The 21,941-nt window shown below is 47.0% G+C and overlaps 2 protein-coding genes across 2 annotated transcripts in view; one reads left to right on the top strand and one right to left on the bottom strand.

Annotated features, from left to right (window-relative positions):
- Nucleotides 1-517: 517 nt before the first annotated feature.
- On the top strand, nucleotides 518-14,037 carry Rcn1 (reticulocalbin 1). The gene is made up of 6 exons (XM_021186048.2): nucleotides 518-861; nucleotides 5,003-5,196; nucleotides 6,109-6,287; nucleotides 7,971-8,031; nucleotides 10,806-11,005; nucleotides 11,959-14,037. Exons 1-6 carry the CDS (start codon nucleotides 626-628, stop codon nucleotides 12,064-12,066), a joined length of 978 nt encoding a protein of 325 aa, XP_021041707.1. The 5' UTR covers nucleotides 518-625; the 3' UTR covers nucleotides 12,067-14,037.
- A 6,072-nt stretch (nucleotides 14,038-20,109) lies between these two features.
- The window catches only part of LOC110286633, a 156,176-nt gene continuing 154,344 nt past the window's right edge, over nucleotides 20,110-21,941 (bottom strand). The window contains exon 4 of the mRNA XM_021153136.2: nucleotides 20,110-21,275. Coding sequence (XP_021008795.1) covers nucleotides 20,897-21,275 — 379 coding nt within the window. The 3' untranslated portion in view covers nucleotides 20,110-20,896. The remainder of the gene's footprint in view (nucleotides 21,276-21,941) is intronic.

Raw genomic sequence — 21,941 nt, 5'->3', positions numbered from 1 at the left:
GGAAGCCTTTCTGCCTCTCTCCCATAGGAGCTTGAAAGAACTTCTCCTTATTCATCCCGTCTCCTCCCACAGTCCTCTGGTGTTATCCCTTGGATGTTAAGATTGCCTCCTCCCTAACCTAGGGGACCACGCCCATCCTGGCCTCCTTCCAGATTCAAGTGCTCTCCTAACCACACTGCAAATTGTTAACCGGGCTTAAATGTTCATCTCTGGGCCAGCCTTGGGCTGAAGTTCGGGCTGTCAGCTGGAAGCTGAGTGGAAGCGCTGCTTTTCTAAAAGCGAAGACGAGCTATCACCCAAAAACATCTGTTGCATTTTCTCAAAGTACTTCTTTCCGGTCTTGCAGAGAACCCTCCAGTCCGCAACCCCCATCATCTGGACCCGCCCCTCGCAACGAGATCGCGGGGAGGGGCCGAAGCGAAACCGGAGCCCGGCGCCCACCACCCTGGCTGGCGACGTGGCTCCGCGGCCCCAGCCTCCCCCGGCGGCGCCGTGGCCAATGGGCGCGTGAGTGGGGCGGCCCGAGTCTCCTCGAGCCAGCCCGGCGCGCCCCTCGCTGGGGAGGGGACAGCGGCTGCGGCGCTGTGAACCCCCACTGCCCCGCAGCCTCCCTTTGCTCGCGACCATGGCGCACAGTGGCCGCTTGGGACTCGCCCTGGGGCTGCTGCTGACGCTGGTGCTGGCGCTGCGGGCCAAGCCCACGGTGCGCAAGGAGCGCGTGGTTCGGCCGGACTCAGAGCTGGGCGAGCGGCCGCCCGAGGACAACCAGAGCTTCCAGTACGATCATGAGGCCTTCCTGGGCAAGGAGGACTCCAAGACCTTCGATCAGCTAAGCCCGGAGGAGAGCAAGGAGAGGCTGGGGTGAGGCTGCGGCCCGGGCCGCCCGGGGACCACGCAGGGGCCCATAGCCACCTCAGAGGGAGCCACGCGGGACCACGAGCGCAAAGCGAAAGCGAAATCGCGCCAGTTGGTCACAGGGCGGAGGCCAGAGCTGAGGCTCAGAGGCACAAAGTTGCCAGCGGGCGCTCAGACCCCCGTGTGGAGGTCGCCACCACACCCGGCCGGGATAACTTCCCACGGGGAGGCGAGAACGTGGCAGAGGCCTCCGGAGCAGGGAGCGAGAGGGCCCGCCCCCTCATCTAGGTTTCATCAGAAGTGATTGGAGTGAGCCAGAGTTTGTTGGCTGTGGCCTTTTTGTACCTAGTTCTTTCCCATAGTCCAGAGAGAGGCACTTGAGACTTGCTTAAAAACATCTCAAGATCAAACAAATGTGTAAGAGATGGAAAGGCTTGTTCTTGGCCTGTCTCTAAATCAGGCTGGATGTTCTTGTCCTCTGACCAGTCATCCCAGAAATCTCACGTAGAGACATAGAAATCAGGTTTTTAAAGCGGCTCATTGGGGCAAGAGGTACAGAGCTGGAAACTTATTCTTTGAGCTCTGCTCCCAGCATTATGGGTGAAGCACTCAGCTTTTTGGCAACTGATTGTTGGGGGTGGGGGGGACCTGCAAAGTGGCTATGGTGGGGCTTTGTGAGTTTAGGCTGGAATCAAGAAACAAACCTGGGAAACATCTCAGTACCCCTACCCTGGTGTCCAGGAGACACTTGGCTATTGTGCAGAGGGACTAGGAGCTAGTGAGGACCAGGTGAAGGCAGGGCTGTGGAGGAACACAGCCATCCTGCCTGTGGGCCACCAGAGCTTCCAGAACCTGCTCCTGGGGGAGGAGGATCTTCGAGTTCTGCTACAGTTGAAAAGAACACAGCCATCTCTGTTCGACAAAGGGGCCAGAGCATTCAGTAGGACAGGATAAATGATACCTATTGTGTAGGTGAACATCTGCCAGTTGTGATAAAAAAGACCTTTGGACTTCAAAGTCACCTCCAAACAGTATCCTTTATTTGGTAGGGAAGTACTTTCTCTTCTTTTTTGGGACTTTTAACAATTGGGACCATTGATAAATTCACGCCATTGTACTGCTCTGAGGCCTGGAGACTGATTTATTCTGGGGGCCCTGATTGCAGCCATTCTGCATTGTCTTAGAAAAGAGGAGGAGAAGGGAGTTATGAACTGGAAACACTTACATTTAGGTCCTCTGGCTTCATTTAATCCCTATGTCAGGGTAATTAGCTGAAGTGCCCAAGAGAAGGGGTAGTGGAGTTCTCTGTGTCTAATCCTTGTATGAAGACCTTGGTTTTGTTCATTTATTCATGTAGCAAGCATTGCAGTGGCTATCCTGTGTGACATCTGGCAGGTACAAAGATGAACCCTCATGGTCTAGGTCTCAAGGTGCTGGCCATCCAATGTGGAGGAGGGCAGGCAAACACTTTCAGGGTTGCTCGGATGGTGACATCATCCACGTGTTTAGCAGGAGCCCCTGGGGCTTCAGGTTGGAGGGAGGTGCCCGGTTTTGTAGATGGTCCTTCATCAGAGCTTATGAGATAGTTCAAAGGCTGCTGGGTATATGGTAATAGAAAAGTGGTCCTGAAGTGAGGGGTCTGCTTGCTTATCATGGTTTTAACTCTTTGGTGGGGCGGGAGGGGTGCTGGTCTCCTCCAGAGGCAGAGAAGAGGAAATGGGAGGTAGAAGAGGAGGGAAAGTAAAGATCAGAGAGACGGCCTCCTCGAGGAGGTAAAGATGTTATCAGTGTTTGCTTGTGGTGGACAGGGTGTCCTGATCCCAAATCTTGTTGGAAATGCCAGCCTGGCAGTGGAGCCAGAGTGTAACTGTGGCAGATCCGTAGTCCTGGGCAGTGGGACGGTGGGGGGTGGTGCATCTGGGTATTAGGACAGGAAAGATGCAGACTATGGTAGCCCTTACTTGTCCCTGACCCATTGTTGAGCAAGGAACCAAAGATAACGTCTAGGACCCTGGCCTGAGCCCCTGAGCCCCGACTAAGGTCACCTGGGTCAGAATTGGGCTGGGACTTTTGGAAATGACTGATCAAGCCTGGAGCTAAGAGCGAAGTTGCCTCTCCAAGTCTTCTTTCTCAACAGCCCCCCTTCAAGTCTGGGCTGCTGAGGGATTAACATGGCTAGGTCCCGGCAACCCTGTGTCTTATCATTTGACCATCTATTGAAAGCACATGTCCTCCTCAAGATTTCTGGAAACACTGAAGGGTTACGGTCTCAGTGGCCTCGTATAATCTTAGAAAAATGTAAATTACTTTCCAATGTCTAAAGTTGGAAGTGGTTCACCTGTCCACCGAGTGTCTGGTTTTTCTTGTCTCCTTGATAGCAGCTGGCAGGCAGGGGAACCCCATTTGCCCTTCGCCCTTCCTGGAGACCTTACTCTTTTCTTTTACTTGCTGAGAGTTGGAATTTTACTTCTACCCTTCACCTACATAGTTGTCCCGAGTGAGGAAAGGCACCTTCCTCCTCTTCAGTTCTCACAGGTCTTGTCACTTGGGCGGTTCTGCTCATAGTGGGGGAACTTGGGCTCAGAGACTCAATTGCACGAGGTCACACAGATAATGGGAGCCATGGGAAGATCTCGGTGTCCTGAATCATGCGTTCAGAGTCTATCAACATTCCATTTCCTTTCTCCAGATTTTACTCTTGTGACTTTGCATGAGAGGTCAAGACCACTCCTATAATTCCTGTAAACAGTTTTAATGCTCTTGCCTTGTGTTGGGCGGAGCTAGGCCCTGGATGTTGATAGCTGTAAATTAAATGCTGTTCTTTTTACAAAAGAGGGTTCCAGTGATTTCATGCCATTGAGCCTCCCTTGGCCTGAGTATCTGTTTCTCAGTGGTGTTGGGTAACCAGTGGCAGTGTTGGCTACAGTATGTCCTCCGGATTGGAGCAGCACCTGCCTTCACGGTATTGAATGAATTCTGCTGTGTCCAGCTGAGTTGCCCTTAGAGAAGCCTGAAGATGCATGAGATGTAGTCTTTCAGTCCCAGACCTGTTAAACTGTACATGAAGGGGCACTTTAAAGTTGTTCATCCTGTCCACAACTTCCAGAGAAAGGAGTGGGGCTCCTTGGGTTCAGGTAAGAGATGTTGCCTGGTTTGCCCTCCTCACATTCTTTACCTTTCCCACTAAAAGTTAAGAGGTACAGGTCAAACTGTTTATAAAGAACTAAGGAATTCAGTTCCCATCTTTAATGTAATCAGTGTTAACTGTTAATCAGAACTACTACTGACAAAATTTATCCCTGGGGTTGATTGAATTCTAGCCCCAAAAAAAGACACTGAGCCCTCATTGGCCTGTATGACCTCATCCCAGGTGTGTGGAACTTCTCTTAAACATTGTGTTAGCAATAGCTTGTGGGTGTGTAGAAGTCCCGCACAGAAATGGCACTCCTAGCTTGAAGCTGTTTGACGTAGAGATGGACAGATGTTAAGTTTCCAGCCTGAATTTTACCCGGAACTAGTATGTAGGATACCTCCATAGAGTCTAGCTTGAAATCCCTGGAACCTAGGTCAAGGTGGAGTTGGAAACCCAAGAGGGCACAGTGGTCTGTACCTTATTAGCTGAGCTGCTGAGTTTCTTCAGCTGCCAGAGGGCCAGCTTTCTGGTGGAGGTTGCTTTGTCCAACAGGATTGGTCTCCTGCTTCTTAAGTTTCAAATCCTTGAGTATAAGATAGTAGGATTTAAAAACAAACAGCTCCCTTATCTTCTGATTAACATAGAATTTCCTGTTGTTGCACTGTACCCAAAGCTAAAGAGTATGTGCTCAACACAGTTATACCTAATAGATCTTCCTGCCAGTTCTCATCCGGTGGTCATGGCGATCTCCAGAGTCCTGAGCTGAGAAGAATTCTGAGTTCCTATCTGGGTTTCAGAATGTACATGGTACATTAGTGATCTCTGCCACTGGCCATGGTTTCTCAGAGGAGAAGGCATATCATCTTTAGAAGGAAGATTGGCTGAATCTGTCTTAGAATTTTATAACGTTTAAGACTGCAAATTGCTGGACGTGTTGCTGGGCCAAGACAAGACAAGTCTTGATTGTGGCCTTGAGGGACTTATTGTTTCATTTTATTATTATTTTAACTACAGGAAAATTGTGGATCGAATTGACAGTGATGGTGATGGCCTTGTTACTACTGAGGAGCTGAAAGTTTGGATCAAACGGGTACAGAAAAGATACATCTATGATAATGTCGCTAAAGTCTGGAAGGATTATGATAGGGACAAAGACGAAAAGATCTCCTGGGAAGAATACAAGCAGGCCACCTATGGCTACTACCTGGGTAAGAGGCCACAGTGGAGATTGCACTGTGGGAAACAAGGTCACAGGAGACTCATCATGGCCACCTCCTTTACCCAGCTGTCACAACCTTCCGAGTAAAACCCGTTGTGTAACATCCTCCTCCACCTACGAAGAATGTACCACGTTGCTTTCCCTGACTGACATAGGGGAAGGCATCTTTAGGTCAGGGCCCTGCTTGAACTTAGCTCTCAGAAGTACACCCAGAGAAGAGAAAGAAAAAAATGATTCTGACAGTTTCTAATTGCTGCTGAAGTTGGGGGGTAAGGATGAAATAGTCCCAAAACATCATCAGGAAACAAAATTCAATGAAGGGCTTCACTGGGGAAGAGAGTGGAAACTGGGCCTTGAAGCATGGATTTCCATTTGGAGAGACTGAAAGAATGTGGGGAGGGGGGCCGAGGCACAGAAATACATGCATGGTGGGTGGGGCTTGGGTTATTCGTTAGAGAACGGAGGGAGTGGTGTGCTGCAGACCCTTCAAGTGCCTGGTGGACAGCAGGGAGACAGGCTTGGGGAGAAAGGAGGGTAATTAAAGCCAGACTCTGCTCTCTTGAAAGCTAGCTGAATCATTTAGATATCCTAGATCGCAGGGAATCCTCGTATATCCTAGATCAAAACGGGATAGATGGATGTAGAAGTCTGTAAATAGAGGTCTGAACTTGTGTGCTCTTCAGCGCTTGCTGTAAAGCCTTGCTGGGCACTAAGGTCAATTCTGGGGTGACTTGGAGAGAGAGAGGATGTGGCGTCATTTTGAATAGCAATGTTTTAAAGAAGTCAGTGGGTGAGTCAAGATTGCTTGTGTGTGTGTGTGTGTGTGTGTGTAAAAGAGTATGTGATCCCGAACAGAGCCCCCGCCCCCACCCCCCTAACAAAGTCTGTGTGTGTCCTGCAGGAAACCCCGCTGAATTCCATGATAGCTCTGATCATCACACCTTTAAAAAGATGCTGCCACGAGATGAGAGGAGGTTTAAGGCTTCAGACCTTGACGGCGACCTGACAGCTACGCGAGAGGAGTTCACTGCCTTTCTGCACCCAGAGGAGTTTGAACATATGAAGGAAATTGTAGTTCTGGTGAGAACAGTGAAAGTCTAGACAGACTGCGAAAAGACCAGGGTGGAAACTGTTCCCACACCTTGTCCTTTTTTCCAAAAAGAGACACTTTCAGCCTGCTGGGAATTGGGGAAGGACTGAAGTTGAATATGTCAGATCTCTTGTTTGTCCAGGAAGTAGTCAGGACAAGCTAGCTGTTGTAACAAACACCCTGGTGGAAGCCAATTAACATGAATCAAGCTTGTTCCTTTCGTGGACATTGTCTATTAAACATAGTCCTACGGAGATCCCCTGGGAAGCTCCCCTCTAAACACTGGGAGGTGACCTCTACCCTCTGCTCTGCCATCTTAGAGTATTAGGTGGCAGATAAAGGACAGAGACAGAATTAAGAGATGTGATAGCCTGTCTTTACTATTCAGCTCAGAAAAAAGGATATGGTCTGGCTCATCTTAGTTATGCAGAGGCTGAGAGGTGCCATCTAGATATGGACTCATGGGTTAGTGAGCTGGGCTCTGCCCCATTGTTGTAGTTGTTGCTGCTGCAGTCTCTTCCCTCTCCCTTTCCCTTTCCCTTTCCTTCTCTCTCTCTCTCTCTCTCTCTCTCTCTCTCTCTCTCTCTCTCTCTCTCCTTCCTTCCTTCCTTCCTTCCTGTTTTCAGCTTAGAAGGCATAGAAAACCTTGTGGACACTTAGAGAATTGCAGCTGGAAAGGCTGCTTCTTCAGCTGTAGTCTGTAGAGAACAGACGGCCCAGATACCAGGCTTATAAGGAGTCAATGCTTTCCATAGTGTCCCATTGGAGTCCATGTGTCTTCATTTCTCATGACATTTAAATAAATGCCGTCACCTATTCCCTGGGACAGAGTCAGTTCCAACTGCTGGGGAGCTGTTAATGAAAGATTTTTTTTTTCATAAATAGCTTAGAATATCTTTAGATCCCTGATCAGTGACAGTGGCCACTCCTGCCTCATACTTTGCTTCATGACGTCCAAGACCCCAAGGACTGGGCAGGGGTCCAAGAATTATTTCTCTTATTCACTCAACATCCATTTAGTGATAACTCATGAAGTGTGGGGGAGGAGCTGCCACAGGGGAATTGTTTGACTTCAAGCAAGATTTAGTGCTCTGGACTCAGACTAGCTTCTTGATTCAGGAAGTCCTTGAGTTGTTGGGGCAATGGACAATAAATTCACTTAGTTATTGATGTAGGGGTAGGGGTGGACAGGACAATACATAGCATGACAAATAAAAATCAAATTAGTTAGAATATACTTTCACAAGTCAGTTACACCTTTAATGTTTAAGTCTCTATAGTTTTATATGTCTCTGCACCAGCTGAGGGTCCTAGCTCTTCACTATGGAATCTGTTTTTGCAGTCCCTCTAATCGGGGGCTTCTCATACTGGACTCTCTCAGATGCTAAGGTGACGCCTGGTGGTGGGTGTCGGTTGGTGTGGCAGGGTTCCTTGTGGGCATCAGAGCAGGCCGAGTTTGCAGATCTCTTTCCTTTGAGGAGAGGGTTCTGCTCTTGAAATTGTGGAGGAGAGGATATGGGGATACCAACCATCATCTGTTTTTTAATGTAAATGGACTGTCTGGGAGCTACTAGAACAAGTTTACCAAGCGCTGTAAAAGCCAGAGAAAGAAGACAGGCAGTGGAGTCTCAAAGCATATGGCCATCTTGGGTTGTTTCCCCATTGCTTCCTAGGAAACCCTGGAGGACATCGACAAGAACGGGGATGGTTTTGTGGACCAGGATGAGTACATCGGTGAGTGTGGGCTGCAGTGGCTGAGCTGTGCACACTGGGCAGCATTCTTCTCCACCCACTCCCACCCGTGATCTGATGGCCTCACTGCTGGGAGCTCCCAACAGAGAGGACCCTCCAGCCCTATTTGTTGCATAGGTCCAACTGGTGCCAAGTGAGTAATTAAATTTCCAGGGGGGTGGTGGGAGGGAGGGGAGGGAGAAAACAACCACAGGAGGCCAGCCAGCCCTCCCCAGTCTGTTACACTGCCTTTAAGTGGATTGGAGAGCCTGCAGATACACAGTAAGGCTAAAGTGGATGGGGATGATGTCTCAGTTAGGGTTTTACTGCTGTGAACAGACACCTTGACCAAGGCAACTCTTATAAGGACTACATTTGGCTCCGTTATCATCAAGGCAGGAGCATGGCAGCATCCAGGCAGACATGGTGTAGGAAGAGCTGAGAGTTCTACATCTTCATCTGAAGGCTGCTAGAAGAATACTGGCTTCCAGAAATCAGGTCCCTTGCCTGAAAAGTTCATGCATAAAGTCTTTCTCACTATTAGCTACTGGAAAATCGATTACCACACATAATACCCTTCTCCCTTTCTGCACAGTCCACAAAATGAAATGCTCCCTTTAGTCAAAGCCACTTCGAATTGTAGCCCTGCCGGGCACCATCTCAATGCAGAGTTCATGAGGAGGTGCACACTGCTAATCCCACATGCCCATGGTTTGTTTGTATCATGGAGACTTTCCAATTCAGTCACTGCTGCCATGGTGACAGGTTTGAGGATCTGAACATGCCCCTCCTTCATGAGCCTCTCAAGAGGAAGGCTCACACTGAGGAGGCCACTGTTAGCATCCATATTGTACAAAGCTAGAGTCACCTTAATGACTGAGGCAAAGAACTATCTGGCTATGACCTGATATCTGGGGTGTTCCCACTTTAGGCAAGCTAAGGGAATTGCTAGTGTGGCACACTGGAGAGGCTCTAGGATTCAGAGCCCCAGCTTTCCCATCTGCTGATTGTGTGACCCTCCGAGAGCCCTGTAATTCCATACCCCGGTTTCTAATCTGTAACAGGATGAACGGCACCCATTCGTGCAGGGTTGAAGGAAGCTCAGATTAGCTCATGTGATAGTCACTTCTCAGAAGACAGTATGCAGGGGTGGGCATTTGCTCAGTTGGTAGAGTGTTTGCTGTACACAAATGAGGACCTGAGTTCAGATCTCCAGTGCCCACATAAAAAGTCTGGAGTTGTGGCACACACCTGTAATCCCAGCACTCTCGAGGCAGAAACAGCAGGACTCGGGCTTGATGTCCAGTCAGTGAACTGCGGGTGCATTAAAAAAAGGCCATGTCTTTTTACAAGGTGAAGTCAGTAATGGATGGAGAAACCTTTGTTTGACACACCCACACATGAGTACACATGGGAACATGTACTCACATACCTACACACACAATGTGCATGTATCAGCCATGAGTTTGTTGTTTGCTTGTTTGGTTGGGTTGAGTTGGATTGGTTTTAGGTTTTTAAACACAGGATTTTTCTGTTTAACAGCCCTAGCTGTCCTAGAACTATCTTTGGAGACTAGATTGGCCTCAAACTCGGAGAGATCTGCCTGCCTTTGACTCTAGTGCTAGGATTAAAGGGGTGGGTCCCCATGTGGGCTACCTTGTGGTTTTTCTTGTCTTTTCCCCTGCTTTCAAGTGTCTCTTCAATCTCATGACTGACTTTCCCTTTACATTGAACTTGAGACAAAGAACCTTTTTTTTCTACTTTGAAACATTGTAGTTTTTTCCCCCAAATTGAAACTTGTATCACCACGAGCTTTGGGGTTTTTTGTTTGTTTGTTTGTTAGATTGGTTTTGTTTATTGTTTTTTTTTCTTCTATGTTGAAGTTTTTTTCTACTTAGGGTTTTGAAACTGTTTCCTTTAGAGAAACCTGTGGGGTGTGAGCAGGCAGTAACAAAACAAAAGGACAAAAATTAAAGAGTGAATGAGGATTGGACATGGTGGTACACACCTTTAATCCCAGTTCTTGGCAAGCAAATCTCTGACAGTTCGAGGTAGCCTGGTCGATTAGTGAGTTCCAGGCTACCCCAGCAACATAGTGAGACCCTGTCTCAAACCAGAGCAAACTGAAAGCAGTGTATGAGTGTTCCCTTCTCTTTGTCCCTGGCATTTTATAAAATTGAGAGAATGATCTATCTTATGGTAATTGAAAGTGAAATAAAATTGTCCGAGAAAGCCCTTGGGAGATGAGGCAAGCCATAGTGATGACCACAGAGGGAAAGATGGCATTGGCAGCAAGCCTGCTGTGGTCCTGTACAGCCTCCAGTTCAGAGGAGCTGTGGGGTATATCCTCATCCCGTTCTTCTTTGTAAAATGGGAGAACAACTGCGACTTCTTCAGACTGTAAAGGAATTGACATGAAAAGAAAGTGTATATCGGACACCTTCCCAAGGAGCTGGGGCTGTGGAAAGTGTTAACCTTGTTTTCACCTTTATGGTGCCAGGTGGAATAGAGTCCCTCCCTTAAGTAGCCCTCTGGTCTTGAGAAATATGACTTCCTGATTATTATCTCCATTTCACAAGCTTTGGGCTTACACACTGAACTAAAGAACCCGAGTCTCTAACCAAGTCCTCCTGTCATTGGCTGTCCCTCAGCTCTGCACCAATGCCACTTAGTTCTCTCCATGGGCTGTCACCCTTGCAGAAAATGCACGGATCAAGCTTTAGTGGTTTTTCCCTTCCTGGTTGTCTTCTGTGACTGAGAACAGCTTTGCTTTCTAGCGGACATGTTTTCCCACGAGGACAATGGCCCTGAGCCAGACTGGGTTTTGTCCGAACGGGAGCAGTTCAGCGACTTCCGAGATCTGAACAAGGATGGGAAGCTGGACAAGGATGAGATTCGCCACTGGATCCTCCCTCAGGACTACGACCATGCGCAGGCCGAGGCCCGGCATCTGGTGTACGAGTCAGACAAAAACAAGGTAGCTTCCATGTTCAGAGCCATTGATTCAACAGGAAATAGATTGTTCAAGATAGGGTTTGTCGGCCTTGTCAGCGACACCATTGGTTCCTTTTGGCCGTCACCTGTTTACTTCCTGTACAGTACCCTGGTACCCTGACAGCTGCAGGGAGCAAGGCTCCATCTTTCCTGCATAGTCCATCATGGGCCATGGACTAAGATTCCTGAGCACACCCTCTAGGATTTAAGCATCTTTGGTATAGTTGGGTCATAGGTGTAAGAAATTTACCCAGTATGCCCTGAAATAAGCTTGTTTCCCCCTTCGTCAAGTCATCAAATAGTTATAAAACATTTCTGACATAGGGAGTCCATCCCTTTGGAGGTTAAACACCTCAAGAAACTTCCTGGGGTTCTGGTTTTGTTTGTGTGTTTGGGGGACTCAAATGACTTCTAGCATTTCCATATCCCCTGATAGGAATCCAAGCAAACGGGCTGGGAGTGTTTGTGACTCAGTCGTAAAGAACTTGGCTATCATGCGTCAGTCCCTAGTACTGTAGTAATAATAATTTGTTACAATTCAAATGAGGAAATAAATAAGATTAAGAAAAAATTCCTGCCTCACCTGGCTTTAATGGCCCTAAACTCTGAGCTCTGCAGACCTACATGTGACACAGTGAGGCCGTGAGAGGGAAGTGGGGGTCTTTCTGGGCTGTTTTGAGAACACCCACGTTGCTTGTAGAGTCTGTCTCCTGAGTTCCCAGGTCCTTCCTGTGGTGCTCCAGCACAGCTTCCACAGGCAGCCGGATTTCATTCCAGGGTGGAGCTTTGCACTGTAGTCACAGGAGATGAGAAAGGAACACTGCTGGATGTTTAGATGTAGTGTTTGAAACCCCTCAGATTGATGAAACAAAGTGGACAGGACGCTGACCAGCGGGAGCTCCCAGCCACCCTGATGGCTCTTCTGTTTTCCCTCAGGATGAGATGCTGACCAAGGAGGAGATTCTGGACAACTGGAACATGTTTGTGGGAAGCCAAGCTACCAACTACGGGGAAGATCTGACCAAAAATCATGATGAACTTTGAAAGACACTGGTTCTGGTGTGGCCAACTGTCGAAGGCTGCCTGCAGGTGTAGTGGGTGATTGCTATAGTTGTCAAGGGTATAGCAGTTGTGTCCCTAAACAGTGGGATTATACCTCAGATTGGGGTTAAAAATTATTTTTCACTCCATATTTACTGGGAAATAACCATCATTATTTATTCCAGTAGGATTTCCCCTGAAGTACATTAAACTCTTGGCAAATTGCAGTCCTCTGAGGGGATACATTGCTACAGCATGATTTTTCTAGACTCCTCTCCCCCACTTAACTCATTAATGGGGAAGAAACCATGAAAGGGCTCTGTAACTCAAGGTGGGTGGGTGGGACACTGTACAGAGTAACCGCTGTGTATTCCAACTATTAAATTTTGGGGGTTTTAGTTGCCACTGTTAAACGGTGGTGAAGGTAAAGGCTGAAGGAATCAATTTGTATTGTCCTAGGTCACCTAACCTTGGAGCAGGCATGGTATTTCAAATCTTCTATACTTGGAGCTGTCTTGTAAGTGGTATATAAACTTTTGTGCGTTTTTCTGTATAGACCTGCTAATGTGTACAATAAACCCCACATCCTGGGGTTTTTGTTTTGTTTTTAATACTAAGAAGCAATCAAAAAAAGATAATGTGAACAAAAAAGGAATTTTAGGGATAGGAAAAAGATGGATGCCAGGTATTTGAAAAACTGTATACCATGGTCAACACCTTAATATACTTGAGAATTTCTTTTTACATGTTAATGAGGTGGGTCTGTTTTTTTAAATAGTGAATGGAAATGCAGTCCCTCCCTGGCTGTGAGGCTAGGGATCCAGATGTAGTGGATTATTTGTTGAGTCCTGAACCTCTGAGCCTGCTTCTAGCACAGCTTATGCCAAGGAAACAGGGCAAGGTGAACATCTCAGCCATTGACCAAACTAGCTGGAGTAACACAGGTGAAATTCCACCCTGTAGACGGGAGGAAAGTGAATAAAGGATGCCTTTGAGGACCTATCCATGTGTCTTGTGGTGTTTAACTCCACAGCAAGTGTGGTTTCTTTCTTCTTCTGGAATTAAACAATCAAAAGAGTCCGTGGTCCAGATCAGAATGGACTCAGTAATTACTGACAAGTTCAGAATACATCTGTAGTTGCTGATTTCATCCATCTGGACTTCACGCCCTTCTCTGCAGTTAGAGAATTCAAAGTCGTGTTTTCACAGTAGTCCTGAGACATTTAACTGGAAAATCCGGGTCTTAGCATTGCCTGTGGAGCCTGCCTGACAGGATGTGGCTCTGCTTCCCTTCTGAGAACTGCCTACCTCTTTACTCACTCTTCTTTTGTCTCCACCTCTTCCCACCCCTTTACCTCGTCCTCCACCCTCACTGACTTTGTTGCTAAGATGAACTCCTTGGGTGAGATAGAAACAATGTCCTAATGAGAAACCAAAGTACAGTGACACGGAGACCACGCTGGGGAAGTACAGAGCTTCCTGGGCTTGTGTACAGAGCATGGGTGATGGACAAGAACATGGTGGATACCAAAGCCACCATTCGGCAAAGTCTTTACCCAGCCTGGACTGACTGTGCGGCTTCCTCGAATCCAGAGACCAAGCCCCAAGGCCACACTGTACTGCCTGGTTTTGTATGTCATCTTGCCACAAGCTGGAGTTATCAGAGAGGAAGGAGTCTTAGTTCAGGAAATGCCTCCATGAGATCCAGCTGGAAGGCATTTTCTCAATTAGTGAACAATGGGGGAAAGTCCAGCCCACTGTGGGTGTGCCACCCCTGGGTTGGTGGTCCTGGGTTCTATAAGTACCCAGGCTGAGCAAGGCACTGGGAGCAAGCTAGTAAACAGCATCCACCGTGGTTTCTGCTTCAGCCCCTGCATCTAGAATCCTGCTGTGTTTGAGATCTTGTCCTGACTTCCTTCAGTAATGAACAGCAGTACGGAAATGTAAGCCAAATAAACCCTTTCTGCCCAACTTGCTCTTTGGTCATGGTGTTTTGTTGAGGCCTAACTAAGTCACACTTCCAGTTAGGGCAAAATTGCTTACAAATGACTGGGGAAGGCAGCTGGAGACTCAGGTGAGGGCCCAGCATCCTCCTCACACCCTCCTTCCAGGAATCCTCACTAACTCCCAAGTAGGCACAGCTGACCTCATGACGATGAGGCTGTTGAGCTCTGAAGATACCACCTCCACCAGGGTTTTTCCCAGTCCTGCCCTTTGCACCTGCTGCCCTCTCAGATTCAGGGTGCCTGGACCCCTCATTTCCCACATCCTCAGGGAACATGTGTGGTTCCCCCTCACTCACTAAACCCTTTCAGACCCCACAATTTAAAAGAGCCCCAACTGGGTCCCTATCATGTTCTGCTATGTTTTATGTCTTGGTTTGTATTACAATTTATATGTGTTTCCTATAGTCCAGACAACCACCACAGAGGTCTTTTGCTGGGTTCTGGAGGCCAGAGTCTGAGGTGACAGTGTCAGCTGGCAAGTAGAGGGTTGACTCAGTTGACAGTGCCAGCACCTGAGTTCATCCCAAGGCCCATGGCTTTCTTTAGTTTGTTTTTGGTTTTGTTTTTTGTAAATGCAGCCAGGCATTTGCTCTTCATCTCAGAGTAGGAAAGAAGATCCCTGGTGCTGCCTGCAGGCAGCCTCACCTACTTAGTTCCAGACAAGCCAGAGAACCTGTCTCAAAGCACGGGGTGCACAGCGCCTAAGGAATGGCAGCAGAGGTTGTCTGGTGGCCTCTGTGCTCACTCATGCATGCACACATGCACACACTGTGCCTGCTGAGAGTCCTGCCTGGACAGACTCCATTTATTCCAGCTTCAGTGACTGGACATTTTGGAGCTTGTAGCTCTGTTGTATCACGGTCTTCAAAAGGGCTTCCTCTCTTTCTGGCCATCTCTCAGTGATATATCGTTTACAAGGACACTTCCCTTTGGGTCGTCTTGAGAGTGTTTCAAATGAGGTCACAAACACAGGCCGTAAGAGTTGAGAGGTGAGTGAGCGTGCCTTTGGAGAGTAGGGGTACCCTGTTTACTCTACCATTTGATATCAGAATTTGCACAGCTGGACCCAACCCTCCAAGCCCATACACATTGAGGACAATGGCCTGTCTCATCTACTTCTGAGGACCTGGAGTCTATACCAGGCATCATCAGGGCCCAGATTCAAATCTGGGTGCCAAAACCCTCAGTGATTTGGTATTGAGTTGGACTGAGCTGAGTCTCCGAGTCTCATGCATTTTCTCTGTCTCTGCTCCTCATTGGTATATGATTTCAGGGAAGTGTCTTAACTCCTGTGAGCTGGAAACAGGTTCCTATTGTCTCACTTCCTAACCTCTCCCCTCCCTTTTCTCTCTTGTTCTTTCTTTCTTTCTTTCTTTCTTTCTTTCTTTCTTTCTTTCTTTCTTTCTTTCTTTTTCTTCCTTCCTTCTTTTTTCTTCCTTCCTTTCTTCTTTCTTTCTTTCTTTCTTTCTTTCTTTCTTTCTTTCTTTCTTTCTTTCCTTCCTTCCTTCCTTCCTTCCTTCCTTCCTTCCTCCCTTCCTTCCTTCCCTTCTGTCTTAGGGCTTCTGTCACTGTAATAAAACACCATAACCAAAAGCAATTTGGAGAGGAAAGGGTTTATTTCATTTTACACTCTCAGGTCACAGCCAATCACTGAGGAAGTCATGACAGGAACTCACAGTAGGAACTGGGAGGTGGGAGCTGATGGTGGAGAAATGCTGGCTATAGGCTTGCTCCTTACAGCTTGCTCAGCCTGCTCTTAAAGTACCCAGGACCATAGCTCAGGGATAGTACCCCCGCACTACCCCCAAAACTGGGCCTTCTCATCTCCTCCCTTCTCGTTAAAACCACGTCTCACTATGCTTCCTAGAATGACCCTGAGTTCAATTTGTGATCTGCCTACCTCAGTCTCCCCAAGTATCACTATGACCAGTGATTGGTGGCCTTTTGTCCTTTTAAAGGATTGGAAACCCTGACTTTAACAAAATGACAAAGTAACATTGTGTAACCCTATATAGTCATAAGAGTTTTGCACGGTACTCATTATTTTTCCCTGCAAAAGCAGTCCTGGTTGATACATTAGATTGTATCTAGTAGGACACTGAATGCATTCGAAGCATTAAGGTTTTCCTTTCAAGTCAGTGCACATACTAAGACTAATACTCAGAGACTTGAGTGTCTGAGGCTGAGTTTAACACTATTTAAAGAAAGAAAACCTTTGCCAGGGGACATAACTGTTAACATGGTGATTTGTAAAACCCTCGATTTCTAATAAGGTCTGACTGTTTCAGGGAAAACATATTTTGTTTCTAGGTAACATTTCAAGTCTTATTATGAACAAACACTACAAAATTGATTTGTAATGGGCAATACTGTAATGTCACAAGGCATTATTGAATGCTTAACACGACTGAAAGCATTAATTGCTAGGAGCCATATTCTGTCCAAGCAGAACATGAACACACATTTTGTACCTCGTCTCTTACTGTAGGTTTTCAGATGAATTCGAGTGTAACAAAAGGCACTTAGAAAAGCTGTGTCTGAGGAGTTTCTTTACCTGCCCAGATTGTTGCAGTTACTCCCTTGTTAGCAAGTGCGGGAGTTGCACCTGTTTAGAAGTGCCCAGTAACGAGAGCTCCGAGCTGCTCAGCTACCACATCTCATGAAGTAGTGCACCACATCTCATGAAGTAGTGCACAGCTAGCGATTTCTTTTTAAAGCTCTGGGTTTATTTAGTCACCTTCGTAATAACATCCTAGCTTCCTCTGAGAACATGCAGTTGAGACTTGGCTCTCTCTGCAGTCTTAAAATGAGTTTATAGTGCTAGAATTGCCGACTAAAATCCAGTGAGTGGTGTGATGTTCTTGGCTTTGGCTCCTGCTGGAAAGAGTATGTCAGCATTACTTTCAGCTCATGGTATTTATCTAATCTGGAGGATCTTTTTGGAAGAAACTAGCCTAATTCTCCATTCTGGTGAGTTCCAGGGGACAATCCAGGCCAAATGCATCCCATCATCCCTTGTTCCTTATTTACCGTTGTAATTTTTCTCACATAAAATAGAAAATAAGGTGTGATTCACTGCAGACGCACGTAAGAGAAATGTACCGATTGTGTATTTTTCTGCCTTGAGGCGTGCTCTGAGCACACACAGCATTTTAATTGTTCTGGGGGAAATGCTGATAACTATCAGGTACCAGGGAGGGCAATCCTGTCTCCTCAACCTTGATGAGCAGGGACTGTGGTCAGCATGGCACTCGTGTCCCCATTGCAAACCAGGGAATTACAAAGGGATGTAGTGACTCAGGCCACAGAGCTCATTAAAAAGGCGACTTTCTGGACCCCCGAGATATCTCAAACACTGGACCACCAAACGGGCAGCATACACCAGCTGATGTGAGGCCCCCAACACACATACAGTAGAGGACTGCTGGGTCTGTGTTCATTCAGAGACGATTCACCTAACCCTCAAGTGACTGGAGGCCCCAGGGAGTTTAGATGTCAGGTGGGGGTGAGGGGTTGGGGTGGGGAGGAGGTATGGGCTGTGGAACAGTAGGAGGGTGGACAGGGAGGGGTGAATAAAATCTGGAGTATTAAAAAAATAATAAAGAAAGAAAGAATGTATAAAATCCTCAAAAAAAAAAAGAGTGACTCTGTAGGAGTCCACATTGAGCCCCTTGTTGCCAGGATCTCCCCAAACCCTGAGCCGCTTTTTCTACATGCTCTGGGGTTTAGACAGCCCCAGACCCACTCCACTCTGACTGTGCTTTTCCACACAATGGAGGGGCCCGTGGGCCGAAGGGGTTTTGCTGACTCAGAGTCAGTGCCACCATATTCCAAGTCTCCATGGGACCCAGTATTCATGCCCCAGTGACCTCAGTGCACTTCCAAAGTACATCTTCCAAAAGGTGGCCATAATGGCAGGTGTACGCACCTCTAGTTTCCACAGCTAGCCAATGGGGTCTCCTCCCATGCTGCTGGGGTTTGTGTGTCCCCTAAAATTCAAATACTGAAGTATGATGGCATTAAACAGCTGGGCTCTTTAGCATATTATTAAGTCAAAGGATCTATACCCATACGTACAAGGCAAAGGGGAACCAACCAGCCCCCTTTGACCATCAACTCTTCCAGGATGGAAGGACACACAAGACACCGTCGTGAAAGCAGAAGTCAGCCCTTAATAGATTCCATACATAGCAGCCAGTGCCTTCATCTTTGACTTCTCAGCCTCCAGGAACAGTGAGAATTCTTTATAAATGGTCTAGATTGATGTATATTGTGAGAAAGGTAAGAACAAACAAAGACACACAACCCACATGATGCCCACTGATAGAAGGAACCCAGTGGGGCGGTCCGTAGCCTGCCTTTTCATTTTTGTTCCCACTTTAGGGTCCATAGTGTCAGGGGAGGTTCTGTCACAACAGTAGGACAATCAGGCCTAGAGGCTACAAATCCAGGTCTTGCTAAGGGTAAACTGTCCTCTTAGCCATTCTGTTGCATTAACCCTGACTTAAGACCCTCTTAAGGAAAGGCACTGCAGGCACCACACTGTTGAAAACCTGGTGGCACAGCATGGTGCAGCATAGAAACTCAGGACCATTGAGAAGAGATACAGAGTCGGTCTGTCAGAGAGATGGGTCCAGGGCTGGAAAGATGGCTCAGTCAGTAAAGTGCCTCATAAGCACAAGGACCCGAATCAAATCCTTAGAAACTGCTAGGTGAAGACTGGGGGGCAGGGGCTGTGCCTTAGTTACTGTTCTATTGCTGTGAACAGACACTATCACCAAGGCAACTTATAGAAGAAAACAGTTAAATGAGGACTTGCTTATAGTTATCTTGCCTATAGTTATCTCCCTAGCCCCTGCAGAGAGAGAGAGAGAGAGAGAGAGAGAGAGAGAGAGAGAGAGAGAGAGAGAGAGAGAGACTGGGCCTTGTGTGGGTGTTTTAAACCTCAAACCTCACTCCCAGTGGTGCATCTCGTAATTTGTCTCAAACAGTTCCACTTCCTGTGACTAAGCATTCAAATATGTGAGCTCATGGAGGCCATATCATTCAAACCACCATATTCTGTAATCCCAGCTCTGAGAGGCAGAGACAGGTGGATCCCCAAGCCTCACTGGCCACACAGACTAGTCTACTGAGTGACATCCTATCTAATGAGAGACCCTGTCCCAAAGGCAGTGATGGCATTCCTGAGGCTACACTTACTTAATTGCAAACCTGCACAAGCACATGCACACCTCCCCCATGCATACACATCACACACACAAACACACACACACACACACACACACACACACACACTCACACACACACACACTTAAAGAAAAAGATGGGTCCAAAGTCCTACATGGACTCAGGTTTTAGTTGTACCAGCCAAAAGCTCTATGGCCTCTGCAAATCATCTTTCTCTTTAGTCCTTCCCAGTTATACATCAGAATAGGAATAAGAACGTCCACCTCTCAGGTGGCTACAGCATGAAGAGACAGAGTGAGAGCCTCTGGGGATGAAGCAAGGCCTCCAAGGACCCACATGAGCACGTCCAGAACCACAAGTTGGGAAGGTCAATGCCTGCACACCCCAGTTTGCTTGAGGATTATCATAGAAGTGTTTTAAAGTCTTAATGTTTATCTTGGCATAACAGAATAGCCTTGATGACAACGGATAGCATGTGGCCTTTGTGTATCCTGTGCATGGCAAGGGGGTTCCAGAGCTAGAATAGGTTGGTAGGGGCTTGTCATATTTGTCATTGAATTCCACAGCTGGCTAAGAGTCACTGTTTGCTTGAAAAGCATTCAAGGAACCCAGCTGGGAAAGGTCATGAGAGACCTTCTTTTCCAGATGTGAACACAGGCCCAGAGACTAAACCTAGAGTTTTTTCTGTCAGGTTGAGGCACAGGCAGATCTAATGTTTCCCACTGCCATCTTTAGAGGCTCACCACTCTCATTTGGAAACCAGTGATAATAGTGTCAGCTCTTTAGGTGTTCCCCAGCAATAGGTGAGGCCAGCACTCAGCCTTTATTACTGTCACAACTCAACATGGTCTTCAGGTAGCATCAGAGACTAATTTTATTCAGTTACTTGTTGACTTCCACCCATGACACAGGTAATGAATATAGGCTAAGGATGTGGCAGAGAAGCATCAAGGGTTTAACATTTTGTTGTTTCAAATATGGGAAGAAGAAAGGTAATTTTTCTAGTACCATAAGTTCATATTGACAGACCAAAAAAAATCAGTGATATATTTACTGAAAGAAGCTAGAGATATGAGTCAAATTAGATTAATAAACCCACACCATGGGAAATAGACAACCTGCTGATAAGATATTGGCAAAGAAATAAAGAATTTCATTGGATGTGAAGAAGTTAGCAGAAGAACGGGCCTGCATGCAGTGCATGGCCACTATGCGGAAATGGCCATCTTCACAGCCCTGGGTTTGCTCAGGGTTGGGGCTGCATGGCAGAGGGGACATCAGTGCCGAGGTTGAGAGTGACTTTGGAGTATGGCAGTTTCACAGAGGTGAATGGCTTCTGTCTGTAAACCTCACTGTGCACTTCTCTTAAAGGGGTTAGAATGGTGCCTCTGTCTTGCATAGTTGTAAGCTGCTATGTGTGTTAAGTTGTGTAAAGTACTTGACTACAGGGCTGTTCCGAAGAGATATTCCACTCACAAGAGATATTCAGTAACTGCTATAAAAACATTTAAGGCATTGACAACCCTTTTAAAGGCAAAAGACATATGCTAAGGAGTTAAAAGGGAAATGAACAGAGAACAAGCTAAACTTCATTTTATGACACGGTGATTTCCATGGCTAACGTTAGACCATCCACACTATGCTGGACTCATCAGCTTCTGGAGACCCTTCCTGAAGTCCTCTGGAAGGCTCTCTGGTTTGTTAGTGGCTGGATTCACAAAGACATGGACTGAAGACCCCGTGGTACATGCCAGAGTGTCAAACTGTGCTAATTTAGGGTGGCCTGAGAACAACCCATCAATGAGATCATGGTGATTGACTGAAGGCAGCTCCTTGGTGGGCTTAGGAGGAAACAGAGCCAGTCGGTAACACACACTGGTACGACCCACTTTCTCCACAGCGAGGGCAGCCAGTGGGATCTGAGGGAAGCTGATGGATGTATGGAACTTGCACTGATTGGTCACCATGAACCCCACCAGGGGGGATGTCAGCAAGCTGGTTATCAGGCCACAGTACCTAGAAAGTAAAATCACAGTGTTTACTCTAGGTCACCGCAACACTGATACCATCTCCTAACCCAAAGGCTGTGTGTTCATTGGCTCAGGAACCCCAGTTCCATCTCTTCCTACCTGAGTTCCTTTGAACAAGTTATCTAACTTCCTCTTATCTCAGTTTCTATAGCAGTTTAATGACCACAGTCTTCCTAGTCTGATTATGAGCATTAAAAGACCAACGTTTAGAGCTGGAGAGATGGCTCAGAGGTTAAGAAGCACATGCTGTCCTTCCAGAGGATCCAAGTGTTCCCAGCTTCCATGTCAGGTGGCTTACATCTGCTTGTTACTCCCACTCCAGGGCATTTGATACCCTCTTCTGGTCTCTATGGTCATTGTGTTTATGTGCACGCATCCCCATACAAATATCTCATAAATAAAACCTCTCTTTCTAAAAAGATGAATGTTTATCATTTATTATACCATAGCTCCTAGCCATAATGGTTTCTCATTAAACATAGGCTGCTTTAATACATATCTGTCAACTTGTCTAGTGGTAACATATTCTGACCAAAAAAAAATTTTAGAGAGGTTTGATTTAGCTCATAATTCCAGGTTAGAGTCCACCTCTGCAAGGGAGTCATGCAGGATCTTGAAACTGTCACATCCATAGTCAAGAGCAGAGAAGAAT

This window comes from Mus caroli, chromosome 2 (genome assembly GCF_900094665.2).
Source record: "Mus caroli chromosome 2, CAROLI_EIJ_v1.1, whole genome shotgun sequence".
Taxonomy (NCBI): domain Eukaryota; kingdom Metazoa; phylum Chordata; class Mammalia; order Rodentia; family Muridae; genus Mus; species Mus caroli.
This window is presented reverse-complemented; position numbering and strand designations above follow the sequence as displayed.

What these genes read in the sequence shown, in the direction of transcription:
- Rcn1 (XM_021186048.2), top strand. Translation starts at nt 626, where the DNA reads ATGGCGCACAGTGGCCGCTTGGGACTCGCCCTGGGGCTGCTGCTGACG. An exon ending in GAGAGCAAGGAGAGGCTGGG is followed by an intron (nt 862 to 5,002) that starts GTGAGGCTGCGG and finishes TTTTAACTACAG; the next exon opens with GAAAATTGTGGATCGAATTG. An exon ending in GGACCAGGATGAGTACATCG is followed by an intron (nt 8,032 to 10,805) that starts GTGAGTGTGGGC and finishes TTTGCTTTCTAG; the next exon opens with CGGACATGTTTTCCCACGAG.